Raw genomic sequence first — 12373 nt, 5'->3', positions numbered from 1 at the left:
ATGAGGATCATCTCTTGAACACGAGAAAAGCACAAGTTGAATTTTACCAAAGTTGCAGTACATCCAGGATACAGTTTGTAAAAGGACATTCTATGCTGTGTACACTGTGAATCATAGAATACTAGGACTGGAAGGGACCTTGAGAGGTCATCGAGTCCAGTCCACTGCCCTCATGGCAGGGCCAAATACTGTCTAGATCATCCCTGATAGACATTTATCTAACCTGCTCTTAAATATCTCCAGAGATGGAGATTCCACAACCTCCCTGGGCAATTTATTTCAGTGTTTGACTACTCTGACAGTTAGGAACTTTTTCCTAATGTCCAACTTAAACCTCCCTTGCTGCAGTTTAAGCCCATTGCTTCTTGTTCTAGCCTCAGAGGCCAAGATGAACAAGTTTTCTCCCTCCTCCTTATGACACCCTTTTAGATACCTGAAAACTGCTATCATGTCCCTCCTCAATCTTCTCTTTTCTAAACTAAACAAACCCAGTTCTTTCAGCCTTCCTTCATAGGTCATGTTCTCTAGACCTTTAATCATTCTTGTTGCTCTTCTCTGGACCCTCTCCAATTTCTCCACATCCTTCTTGAAATGCAGTGCCCAGAACTGGACACACTACTCCAACTGAGGGCTAACTAGTGCAGAGTAGAGTGGAAGAATTACTTCTCGTGTCTTGCTTACAACACTGCTGTTAATGCATCCCAGAATCATGTTTGCTTGTTTTGCAACAGCATCACACTGCTGACTCATATTCAGCTTGTGGTCCACTATAACCCCTAGATCCCTTTCTGCCGTACTCCTTCCTAGACAGTCACTTCCCATTCTGTATGTGTGAAACTGATTGTTCCTTCCTAAGTACAGCACTTTGTATTTCTCTTTGTTAAACTTCATCCTGTTAACCTCAGATCATTTCTCCAGTTTGTCCAGATCATTTTGAATTATGACCCTATCCTCCAAAGCAGTCGCAACTCCTCCCAGCTTGATATCATCTGCAAACTTAATAAGCGTACTTTCTATGCCAATATCTAAATCATTGATGAAGATATTGAAGACAGCCAGTCTCAAAACAGACCCTTGCGGAACCCCACTTGTTATACCTTTCCAGCAGGATTGTGAACCATTAATAACTACTGAGTATGGTTATCCAGCCAGTTACGCACCCACCTAAGTTGTATTTACCTAGTTTATTGATAAGAATACCATGCGAGACCATATCAAACGCCTTACTAAAGTCTAGATATACCACATCCACCGCTTCTCCCTTATCCACAAGACTCGTTATCCTATCAAAGAAAGCTATCAGATTGGTTTGACATGATTTGTTCTTTACAAATCCATGCTGGCTGTTCCCTATCATCTTGCCACCTTCCAAGTGTTTACAGATTATTTCCTTAATTACCTACTCCATTATCTGCCCTGGCACAGAAGTTAAACTAACTGGTCTGTAGTTTCCCGGGTTGTTCTTATTTCCCTTTTTATAAATGGGCACTATATTTGCCCTTTTCCAGTCTTCTGGAATCTCTCCTGTCTCCCATGATTTTCCAGAGATGATAGCTAGAGGCTCAGATACCTCCTCTATCAGCTCCTTGAGTATTCTAGGATGCACATAGGCATTATCATACAGTAACAGATCAATTGTCCATCTCATCCATTATCCTTCAGTGACCTATGGCAGAAGTTCACAGAAGGATGTGCTATTGTGTTTTCATTTAACTGCAGAATCTATTCCATGAAATAAACATTTCTGCTTGAACCTAACTAGTGACCTGCTTATGCCTTGTTTCACTGAGAGCTCTTAGATTTGATAATCTAACCTATACCTGTAGGTGCCATTCCTATTTATAAACTATCTAATTTTTTAAATATTCTGTTACAACACTACAGAGTTTCAGTTTAATTCTACATTGTGTACAGAAGCAAAATATAGGACTATGTAGCACTTTAAAGACTAACAAGATGGTTTATTAGATGATGAGCTTTCGTGGGCCAGACCCACAGGGCATCCCCCCTATATTTCCAAGATACATAAAAATACCCGTGGAAGTATAGTAAAAGTCTGTAAAGTGGGGAACTTTTTCCCCGCGACGTACTTCTCCTCCTGCAAATTGGTCTCTTTTTTTTGCGTGACGCAAGAGTGGGTAATGGGAGGACTTAGAATGGAACACTTCCCACAAGCGTCAATTACGCTAGTGCAGAACCAACATCTACTGGGGCAGCTTATAGTGGAGACACCCTGTATAGCCATTATTCCCAATCTAAACTTGTTGTGCTTTAATTTCATCAAGTACCATTTTGGTTCTTGTATTATGGGACAGAAGTAGCAAATGCTGAGCCTTATTCTCCATTGCCATGAACCTGTTTGTCATTTACACCAGAGCTCTATGAGAGTATCTACGCAACTGTGTACCACCAATAGAAAGTGAGTTCTGCGGCCACCACCACGGGAAAATGCAACTGCTCCTTCAAGATTTTGGTCCCTGTTAAGTATCTTCAAAACTGAGCAGGGAACTATATAAATAAATTACATTGCTCCATACACACACAAATAGGATGAACATTGCTGTTATGCAAAAATGTGGTTTTAGACCTCCACTTTAAAGTCATGATAGTTTAAATAAACATAAGTAATAACATTTAGAAAAAAACAAGCCAGGTGGAAAACATAAGATTACAAAAGGAAAGCTATGATAGGTGTGCTGCTTAGTTAACTTGTGCTGTACTGAGGCCAGGAATTGGTAGAACTGAAGGGGCACGCCTACACTGAAGATCAAAGGTCAGATTAAGATACACAACTTCAGCTAGGTCAATTGCGTAGCTGAAGTCGAAATAGTGTAATTCGGCTTTAGGCGCTGCCTACACACCAGGAAGTCAAAGGAAGAACACTCTTCCTTCAACTTCCCTCACTCCTCGTGAAATGAGGATTACAGGAGTCAGAGTAAGCAATCCTCCATCTTGCAGTGCACTATGTTATTTCAAAATAATGTTAGTTATTCCAGAATAATTCTGTTGTGTAGATGTACCCAAATAGCCTCACAGCAAAAGACTAATTCATTCGTATTAGGTTTAATTGGATTTGTTTCACAATCCCTTGTACAGAAGTTATTAAAATTATTCTAGCACTGATCTGAAAAAGGCAAGAAAAAAGGCATAAAGATTTTAAAACACAATTCCACCATGCATGATTAAAGCCTATTGAAACAATATGTAATTAAGTTGTAGATATACATTTATAATGGTAGGGCTTTTGTATATTTTAATATAGCTATCTGAACATTTCCCTAGAAATAGGATACAGCTTTTTCAAAATGCAAATATAAACTATTCAAAGTAACTGTTAATGAGGCACAATTTGCTTTTAACTGTTCTTAAATAACATAATTAGTATGTAATTGTACATGAAACTATATAATCAGTCTAGCTTTCCCTCAAGCTATTCTAAGACTGTATAGTGAGATGATTTTTAAGAGGCCTTTATTTAAAAATAGGTTCTTACGTTGGATCAGCAGGAAGCATGGAATGGCAACATCGAAAGATAAGCCGCTAGTCCTTAAACTAGGGCCCTCGGGGAATATCAAGAGTGCAGCGTAAGTAGCAAATGTGCCCGCAGCTGCTCTACTAAGAGATGTCATGAGGGAGACTGTTTCTTTTGTCGGTAATGTGGCGACCTAGACTAAGATGTGCGAAAAAGTTTCTGATTATTGACTACGTGTAGGGATGTAACGAGTGACCAGTTACCCGGCCCGGTGGGCTGGAACGGACCCCCAGCCACGAAGCGGTGCGAGCAGGGGGCTGCGGGGCCCAGCCAGGCCCCCGCCTACGTGGGGGTTGTAAGGACACGGGGGGGGTGCCCACCAAGTGGCAGGGGAAGGCGGTTCTGGAAATGGGGTGATGGGCCCTGCTGGGCGTGAGTGGCGAGCAGGGTGTCAGCCCCACGCAGCCCCCCTCTGTCCCTGGCGCGCATGGGCCGCCTCGTGCTCCCTCCCATGCTTGTGCGGAATAATTGTCTTATGTGCGAGTGTGCACCACCCGCGGAAACGCCACCCCCCTGTGTCCTCTCTCCTGAGCGCCCGGCCCAGGGAGCACGGGGGGTGCCGGGGAGGGGGCAATGACCGCAGGGCTCAAGCCGGCTGGGACCCATGCGTGGAGGCGCGGCCGGTTGCCAACTCCCCCGGACCGGACGCCACTCACAGCAGTGACGCCCGGCCGGTCCGGGAGGGTTGGCAACGCCAGGGAGAACTGAGGGGAGGGCGGTGCCCTCCACGCACAGCGACCAACGGCTCCTCCAGGCCACGCTCTGCCTGCGCCAGGCGCTGGGAGAGGGGGCGTGGCTATCACCCTCGCTCCCGGCAGCCCCTGCGGCACCGACGCCACGTAACTCCTCCCCCTTCCCTTGCGGGGGGGGCCTCCCACGCACACGGTGCCGCCTCCCGCGTTCCCATAATTCTACGCGGAGCCCGGGGGTGGGCGGGGTTTTTTGCGTCATTTCCGGCTCGCTCCGGTGCCGCCGAGATGGTTCCCCCGGTGCAGGTGTCGCCGCTCATCAAGGTAACGGGGGCGGGGGCTCGAGCCGGCCCGCGAGCTTGCGGGGCCGGGGCCGGGCCGGGGCCGGGCCGGGCCTGAGAGGGAAGGTGACCCTGGGAGAGGTCAGAGCGGGGCCTGGGCCGGGTGTCCGGGTGCAAAATAACGTCCCTTCCCCCCTCCTCCCGTCCGCAGTTCGCCCGCTACTCGGCCCTGCTGGTGGGGATGCTCTACGGGAAGACGCGATACGGTAAGTGCCGGGGCAGCGGTTGCAGTGACCGCACGAGCCCTGCCCCTTGTACTTCTTCCATCCATGTGCGGAATAAGTTTTGTTACGTGCACTGAGGTATGTGTGGATGTGCACCACCATTAGGCAGACAAGCTGTTGGCTGTGGAGGCTCTGCTAATCAGCAGGGCAGCATTTGATTCTCTCCTGGTTGGCTGTCCAAGTACTTAGTGGCCGGGGAGCCGTGACCCTTGCAAGCTAATATCTACAGCCCTGCCATATTCTGAGATGAATAGGCGGTCAGGTCTACTAGCCTTAAACTCTATGAGCACGTCTAAGCTACATTCCTCTTCCGCAAGAGGAATGTAAATGAGGCGGTTTGAAAATTCAAATGAAGTGTGGATTTACAAATCTTGTGCTTCATTTGCATAATTGCGTGGAGTGCTTTTTCGAAAAAGAAACTGCAGTCTAGATGCAGTTTAGAAAAAAGGGCATACAATAAGATGGAGATTGTCTTATTGCCCTTATATAAATCCATGGTATGCCCGCATCTGGAATACTGCGTAAAGATGTGGTCTCGTCTCAAAAAAGATATACTGACATTAGAAAAGGTTCAGAGAAGGGCAACTAAAATGATGAGGGGGTTTGGAACGGGTCCCATATGAGGAGAGATTAAAGAGACTGGGACTTTTTAGCTTGGAAAAGAGGAGACGAAGGGGGGGGGGTATGATAGAGGTCTATAAAATCACGAGTGGTGTGGAGAAAGTGAATAAGGAAAAGTTATTTACTTGTTCCCATAATATAAGAAGTAGGGGGTCACCAAATGAAACTAACGGACAGCAGGTTTAAAACAAATAAAAGGAAGTTCTTCTTCACACAGCACATAGTCAGTCTGTGGAACTCCTTGCCAGAGGAGGTTGTGAAGGCTAGGACTATAAAAGGGTTTAAAAGAAAACTAGATAAATTCATGGAGGTTAAGTCCATAAATAGCTATTAGCCAGGATGAGTAAGGAATGGCGTCCCCAGCCTCTGTTTGTCAGAGGTGGAGATGGATGGCAGGAGAGAGATCGCTTCATCATTACCTGTTCGATTCACTCCCTCTGGGGCACCTGGCATTGGCCACTGTCGGCAGACAGGGTACTGGGCTGGATGGACCTTTGGTCTGACCCAGTATGACTATGTTCTTTTTTGGGGGGGGGGGAACCCCCTTTTTCAAAAGAACCCGTGCTCCTTACTTTTTTTAGGAATAAGGGTTCTTTCATAAAAGGGGTTGTGTTTTTCAAATGAACCCCATCTAGACTGCGGTTTCTTTTTCGAAAAACCCTTTTTTTGAAAAAGCGCTCTCATGCTATTATGCAAATGCAGCGTAAAATTTGTAATCTGCCACTTCATTTGAATTTTCAAACGGCCTCATTTATATTCCTCTTTCGGAAGAGGAATGTAGTGTAGACATAGTCTATGACTGTATATTTTGACCAATCAGTTCCTAGTGTAATTAGCAGGAAAAGTGTGTATTGTGTATGCCTTAGATCAGACAAAGTGGGTGAGAGAATGTTTTATTACTCCAACTTCATTGATGGAGTAGACTAGATTTTGAGCCCCACAGAGCTCTTTTTCAGTGAGCTGAAGTTAGTCCAGTAAAAGAGATTACTTCCTTCTCCTTTTATTTTCTTGTTGGCTTGGATGAAAAACCAGTTTGTTTGCCATTATTACTATATAAGCTTTGAAGTGACGTAAGTTGTCAATTGGAAGCTTATTGGTCTTTATTGATGCTTGGATCTTTAGGTTCATGTTTGTAAAATCCAGTCAATAGTAAAAGGATTAGGTGTAACTAAATGTTGGTAATTTGTTTACTGAGTCTGATGTTTTGAATAGTAAAGTCAGGATACAGGCTGATACACAAAAAACTACGGTGTTGATTACGTATTTAGTGGCACCTTGAATTTGGTGAGCACGTTGGCAGGCATGTATATAAAGTTCTTGTTATTGTTAAATCTAATTTGAGTTTGTGTTAGGTCATTCTTTAGCACTATGTGTCTGAAGGCCAGGCAGTAGTTCAAGTATTTGGAGGTCATCTGAGTCTGCTTTGACTAAGAGCAAGAATAAGGATTTGTCTGTGTTAGGGGTGTTAAAATGCATGCAATTAAGTAACTAACTGCAGTTACAGTGTAAAATAGCAGGAGTTCCCAGGGAGCTGGCGCACACAGGGAGCCAGCCTTTAACCTGGCTCCCAGTGCGTACCAGGAGACTGTGTGTAACAGTGAGCGTTAACAGATGAGTCCAGGCTCACTGGTTAACTGTGTACACGGTTACACAGGATTTTTTTTTAAAAAAACTAAACAGGTTTCTTTTAAAAAGGTGATGTAATGAAATCTGTATTGGTATATCTTATTTTGGTAAAGACATTTTTGCATTATCATAGTGCTTGGTAACAAGATCCAATGGCTAGAAAGTTAAAGCTAGACAAACGGAGTAAATTTGTCCTCCGATAACAAATATATCATTCTTCAGAAGAAGTGAGTTGTGCCCATGGAAGCTCAGGATACTATCTATATATTGTTTGGCTAGTCTCTAAGGTGCTACAGGACCATTGTTTAATTTTTTTTATAACGGAATAAATGATGGTCTCTGCCCCAGGGAGCTTACAATGAAGTATGAATATTTGACAACAGGCGTGTATACACTCAGGTGGGGGAGTATGAGGAAACAATAAGTTCATATTGGCCAACTTGAGAGGTGTTGGTTTTAGTATAGCAACCTTCTTGTAGACACGGCAAAGGAGAATAGGAAGAAGGAATATGAGGTTCTACAGATTTTTTTCAGGAAGTTTGTCTCAAGCATGAAGGGCAGCACAGGAGAACAGCACAAAGCTACTTGTGAGAACTACAGTAGGGGAGTGAACCACTTTGATTAAATAGTGTTTTATTTTAGTAAAGTCACTGTTTCTCCAAAAAAGCCCCAAAAGTGTAGCTACAGGCCATAAGTTCTCAATGCACTGGTGTCTAAGGCTTTGCGTGCCCTCAGTCAGTGGTTCTCAAAACTCTGAGTTGGGACCCCTCTTGTAATGGGTAGCAGGGTTCAGGTTACAGGCTCCCCATCAGGGCTGAAGCCCTTGAACTTTGCCTCTTCCTCCCCCACACCTCTCCTCACCTAGGATAGTGTGACTTGAATGGGCTCCGGCTTCGGTTGCCCTCCAGAAGATTTTTGCACTGGTGCAAAAAAGTAGAGATGGTCAAAGTGCTTCAGTCTTAAGTTGATGCATCTTCACTAAATGCCTAGGGTAGAACTGAAATACTTGCTTCTAAACTCTTGCTAGTTAGCTTGCAGAAAGAGTTTGCACTTGTGGAACACAAAATACATTTCATTGGTGACTTGAAGATGCAAAACACTAAGATGTTTATTGATAAATAATGTAAAACTGGGGACAGTTATGTGCTAGCTTTCAAAGTACTGCTGGCCAAATGAGATTTTTATCCTTGAACCAGAAGTTTCTAAAAGTTTTATGTATGAAGTGCCTTAGACAAAAGGTTATGGATACATAACATTTTTTCTCAATGACAGACTACCTAAAACCTATTGCTGCAGAGGAAAGGAAAAGAGAAAATGAAGAGAAAAAGAAACGCGAAGAATTGGAACGAATTGCAAAAGAACTGGCAGAAGGTATTTTTTTATATATTAGCATACCCAGTCTATATCCTCAAAGTACATGGGAAAACACTTTATGGTATTTGCTTTTTAAAACCAAGAGACACTGTCAAGTGGCTTAAATGCACATAAATGAAAATATTTTCATAGTTAGCTTTTCATTTAAATGTCTTCATTAAAACTAATACCAGCAAGGTAGAAAACACAGACAACATTGTGTTCGTTTTATTTTCTGGTTAATCGTGCGCTATTAAAAAAACATACTTTTAATACAGTTGTCTGAGCTGAAGAACAATACAAATACTGTACAGGACAGTCCAATACAGCAGAAAGGATGACAAATTTATTATTTTCCAAGTACTCAATAGTAATTCTTTATATTACAGGAAAATAGGTTTAGTCTCCTTGCTTCAAATTAAATAGGATCTATAAAGTATTGAAATTGTGAGTCTTTTCATTGGAAGAAGTCTCTTTGGGAAGATTTTTATTAGTGGACAGGCTGATCTACATGATGATCCTTCTCCTCCTATATCACAGTTTTGACTGCATATTAAGTCTGTACTAAAAGGACCAGATATTAAGTATCAACTTGAAATTTTGCCCACAAGACTTTAACTGACTTCTCACATGTCTATTATGCCAGTTGAGGATGGGCACTGAATATAGGAAGAAGCTGCTAGGTTAGTTTTGACTCCTTAGTATAAGAACACAAATTACTTCCCAGGTTCTGGAAGTAGAAACAGTGATGGAATAATTACATACAACTATCTTTAACACATGCAGACTTTGGTTGGCCTTGGATGTGGCACAGCCTACTTAAAAATTAAATAGCACTTAAAAATGTTGAGCATGACTAAATGTACAGCTTGGCAGCAGATGTAGTCCTTTTTTTAAATCCAGGAAAAGGTTTACTGTGCATACCCTCCATCTCCTTTTTTCAGTTTCAGCAGCTGTTGATAAAGTTTCTCCCTAGCAAATTTTCTGAATTTACCTTTTGACAGAGGAACAGTTTCTTGGTGTTCTTAATGGACAGAATTAAAAAGATGGTTGCTTTAAAACAGAGAAGTCATATAATCATGCAGTTTAGAACAGATGGGTATCCCTTTTTGGCACACACTAATTCTGAAGAGTGTGCTTCTTTCTATGCATGGGCTGAACACTTACGTCTCAGGCAATAGAGCACAGGCCACTTAGACTAGTGTTTGCCAATGTCTTTGTTTGGCAACCCCTTATTTGAAGTAAAAAAAAAAAGACTACCCTTTTATGGTCTTACTGTAAATGTATCAGCAATAACACTAAATGTAATTTATTTGCGTGCATGTTGAGACCTTGATAGACTACATAATCTTGAAGAGCAAATGGACAAGCAAGTTTTTCTAGGCTTTAGATAGTAATAACACTTTCAATTCCTGATTTCTGTTTGTGACCCACCAATTGAGAAACTTTGGCTTAGGCTATTTAGTAGCTTGATAGATCTTGCAACGTTACTTTCTTGCTAATTTGGAGTCTAATTTTTTCCTTTCAGTTTTATTCTATTGTTTGTGCCTCTGTGTACTATGTTTAATACAGTACTTCAGCCTCCTTTGATCTTTAAGCCCTTTATGGTATTTGTAGACGCTTGTCATTTTCTTCTTTGCCCTTACTAAAGGGCAAAACTCCTAGATCTCAGGAAGGTTAAAGTTAACCCCCTAAATTCATAAAAATGAATTCAGTATATAACTATAAGCATACAACCTCCTCATTTATTTCCTTGAATGACATTCTTCCCTTATTTGTCTGGAACTTTCTTGTTTAAGACGTCAGCTATTCAGCTGTGTACTTTTTCATGGGACTGGCATGGGATTTTAGGTACACAAAACTTAAATATGCTTAAAGTGTATAGCTAGGAGTAGCAACGCCTTAAGAAAATAAATCTTGAAAACTTCTGTTTTATTGGGACAGGTGTTACCACAGGCTCCTTCATTCCCATATCATGGATTGCATAACTGAGAATAGGAAGATAGGGAAACTGCTTCGCTTCCCATTAACCAATTGCCTAATATCCCTGGGGTAAATAGAGCAAATAATGTGTATTAAATACTTATTTTTTCCAAATACTCTCAGCTGCACTGAATGCAGGTTAGCCACTATCGATGAAGAGTCAGCAGCATGTGGCCCAGTTTGCTATGCATGGACCACAGTTTGGGAATGTTTGTATTTGGTATCTGCCCTAACTTAGAAAAATAAGTGGGAACTCATCTAATAATGTAAGTTGTGTGGGGGGGGAGGCTATAAATAAAATGGTGTAAATATTGCATCATTGAAACCTTAAACCAAACAGCTGCGGAATGGGCACAGGGAAAATGCAAATAACTTCCTAAAATCTGGTTAGAGAGAACTGGGAATTGTCAAAAGTGTGTGTGTTGTGTTCTGTGTTTTTGTTTTGTTTTGTTTGTTTGTTTTTTAACCAAAAAAACACATCTCTTTCTTCACGGAGGCTTTTGTATATTTGAGTTGTTTGCATTGTACAGCAGTGAGCTCACTTGACTGTCTTGATTCCCTTTCAGCCAGCGAAGACTCTATACTGAAATGAATCAAGAACGCTGGACCTCATTTTCATCTTCAGCACAGTATGAAGCCTTGAATTAGCTTGAATTAGTAAAGTTAATTTAAGCACTATATTGACTGTTGCCACCAATAAATATGTGAACAGTATTAATGTGTTGATTTTTGCATATACTGCACAAAGTACAAGAGGTATTGTGACATAGGAAGACATGGGTATTCTGGTATGTATCTAGGAATGAATTGATATCCCTCATGCTAAAGTGACCCTGACGTGTCTAAAAATGGGAAGTTGCTAATTGTGGTCTGACTTGATGAATGAAAGCCAGTCTAACCAGGGTTAAAATGACTGCCACAGCATAAACCTACTATGCCTGTATTGACCCATGTATTCAAATTGAAAACTGCATTTCCAGTGTCAAACATCAGATTGAACTGCCAGTTAGGAATACTCAGTTCTCATTGCATCACTGAGCAGTGAGTGTTTCTACTCTTGTCCACAAAATGAGGTTCTCTCTCTAATCAGGGTAAACCAAAAAATACAGCATTGTAGTGGGCATATTTTACTCAGGAAATTTTGCATCCGTAACTTTGTATGGACTGAACAAAGTCAATTTGGGGTCTTGTAAAAAGAAACTAAATACTCTTGATTTTTCCTAATGGTGGACCTGACAATCTATAAATGCACAATAGATGTAATATTTAGCCTAGTATACAAAATGTTTATCTCCAAGATCAAGGCCTTTTCAGTACAAGATATTAGAATTTGAACTAAATTATGACTATGTAATTACTTATCTCTTAAAGTGAACCTATAATATTTAACTCTTCTCATGTCAAAAGTTCACCCACATAAAGGGTATTGTGGATGGGAAAACCAGCTCCAAGTACTTGTTGTTTGAGGGATATGAATGGGAGCCTCCTGCAACAGCCCAGGGCTGGGGGATCCTGCGTAGTTGGTTAACTGGTTAACCAGGATCTTACATCCCTGCTATTTACTAGGGATGCCACAGTGTAAAAGTATACATGGTTAACCAATGAGTCCAGGCTCAGTGGTTAATGTGTGCAGTTGCACATAGCACTTCCCACCTCTCCCCCGCAGCTGCTGCTTCTGTATCAGAGGCGGCGGTGGCGGGAGGGGAGGGGAGGGGGATCATTGGCTCCCAAGTGCCTGCTCCTGCCTCTTCCTTTCCCCCCCATCTCAGAGACAGCTGCGTGGGGGGTATGCAGGTGATTCCACAAGAGCTGGTACTCAGGGGAGCCAGCTTCAAAGCCTAGGGAGTCTCTCTCTCGTCCTGAGTCGGTGGAGGGGCTCTCACTTATTTGTACTGCAGAACCCCCTGACAGTCCCAGTCATGGGGGCAGGCCTAGAACTAGTCACTGTCTAACTAAACAGTTTTCCCGTCAGAAAATGCTCACCTTATGGAATCAAAACATTTT

The 12373-nt window shown here is 42.3% G+C and overlaps 1 protein-coding gene across 1 annotated transcript; it reads left to right on the top strand.

Moving 5' to 3' along the window:
- The first annotated feature begins 4388 nt into the window (after window positions 1-4388).
- Window positions 4389-11083, top strand: ATP5ME (ATP synthase membrane subunit e). The gene is made up of 4 exons (XM_075931301.2): window positions 4389-4545; window positions 4714-4768; window positions 8306-8404; window positions 10936-11083. The coding sequence occupies exons 1-4, from the start codon at window positions 4510-4512 to the stop codon at window positions 10959-10961; spliced, it is 216 nt and encodes a 71-aa protein (XP_075787416.1). The 5' UTR covers window positions 4389-4509; the 3' UTR covers window positions 10962-11083.
- The last annotated feature ends 1290 nt before the right edge of the window (window positions 11084-12373 follow it).

Source organism: Pelodiscus sinensis, chromosome 6 (assembly GCF_052426305.1).
Source record: "Pelodiscus sinensis isolate ZL-2025 chromosome 6, ASM5242630v1, whole genome shotgun sequence".
Lineage (NCBI taxonomy): Eukaryota > Metazoa > Chordata > Testudines > Trionychidae > Pelodiscus > Pelodiscus sinensis.
This window is presented reverse-complemented; position numbering and strand designations above follow the sequence as displayed.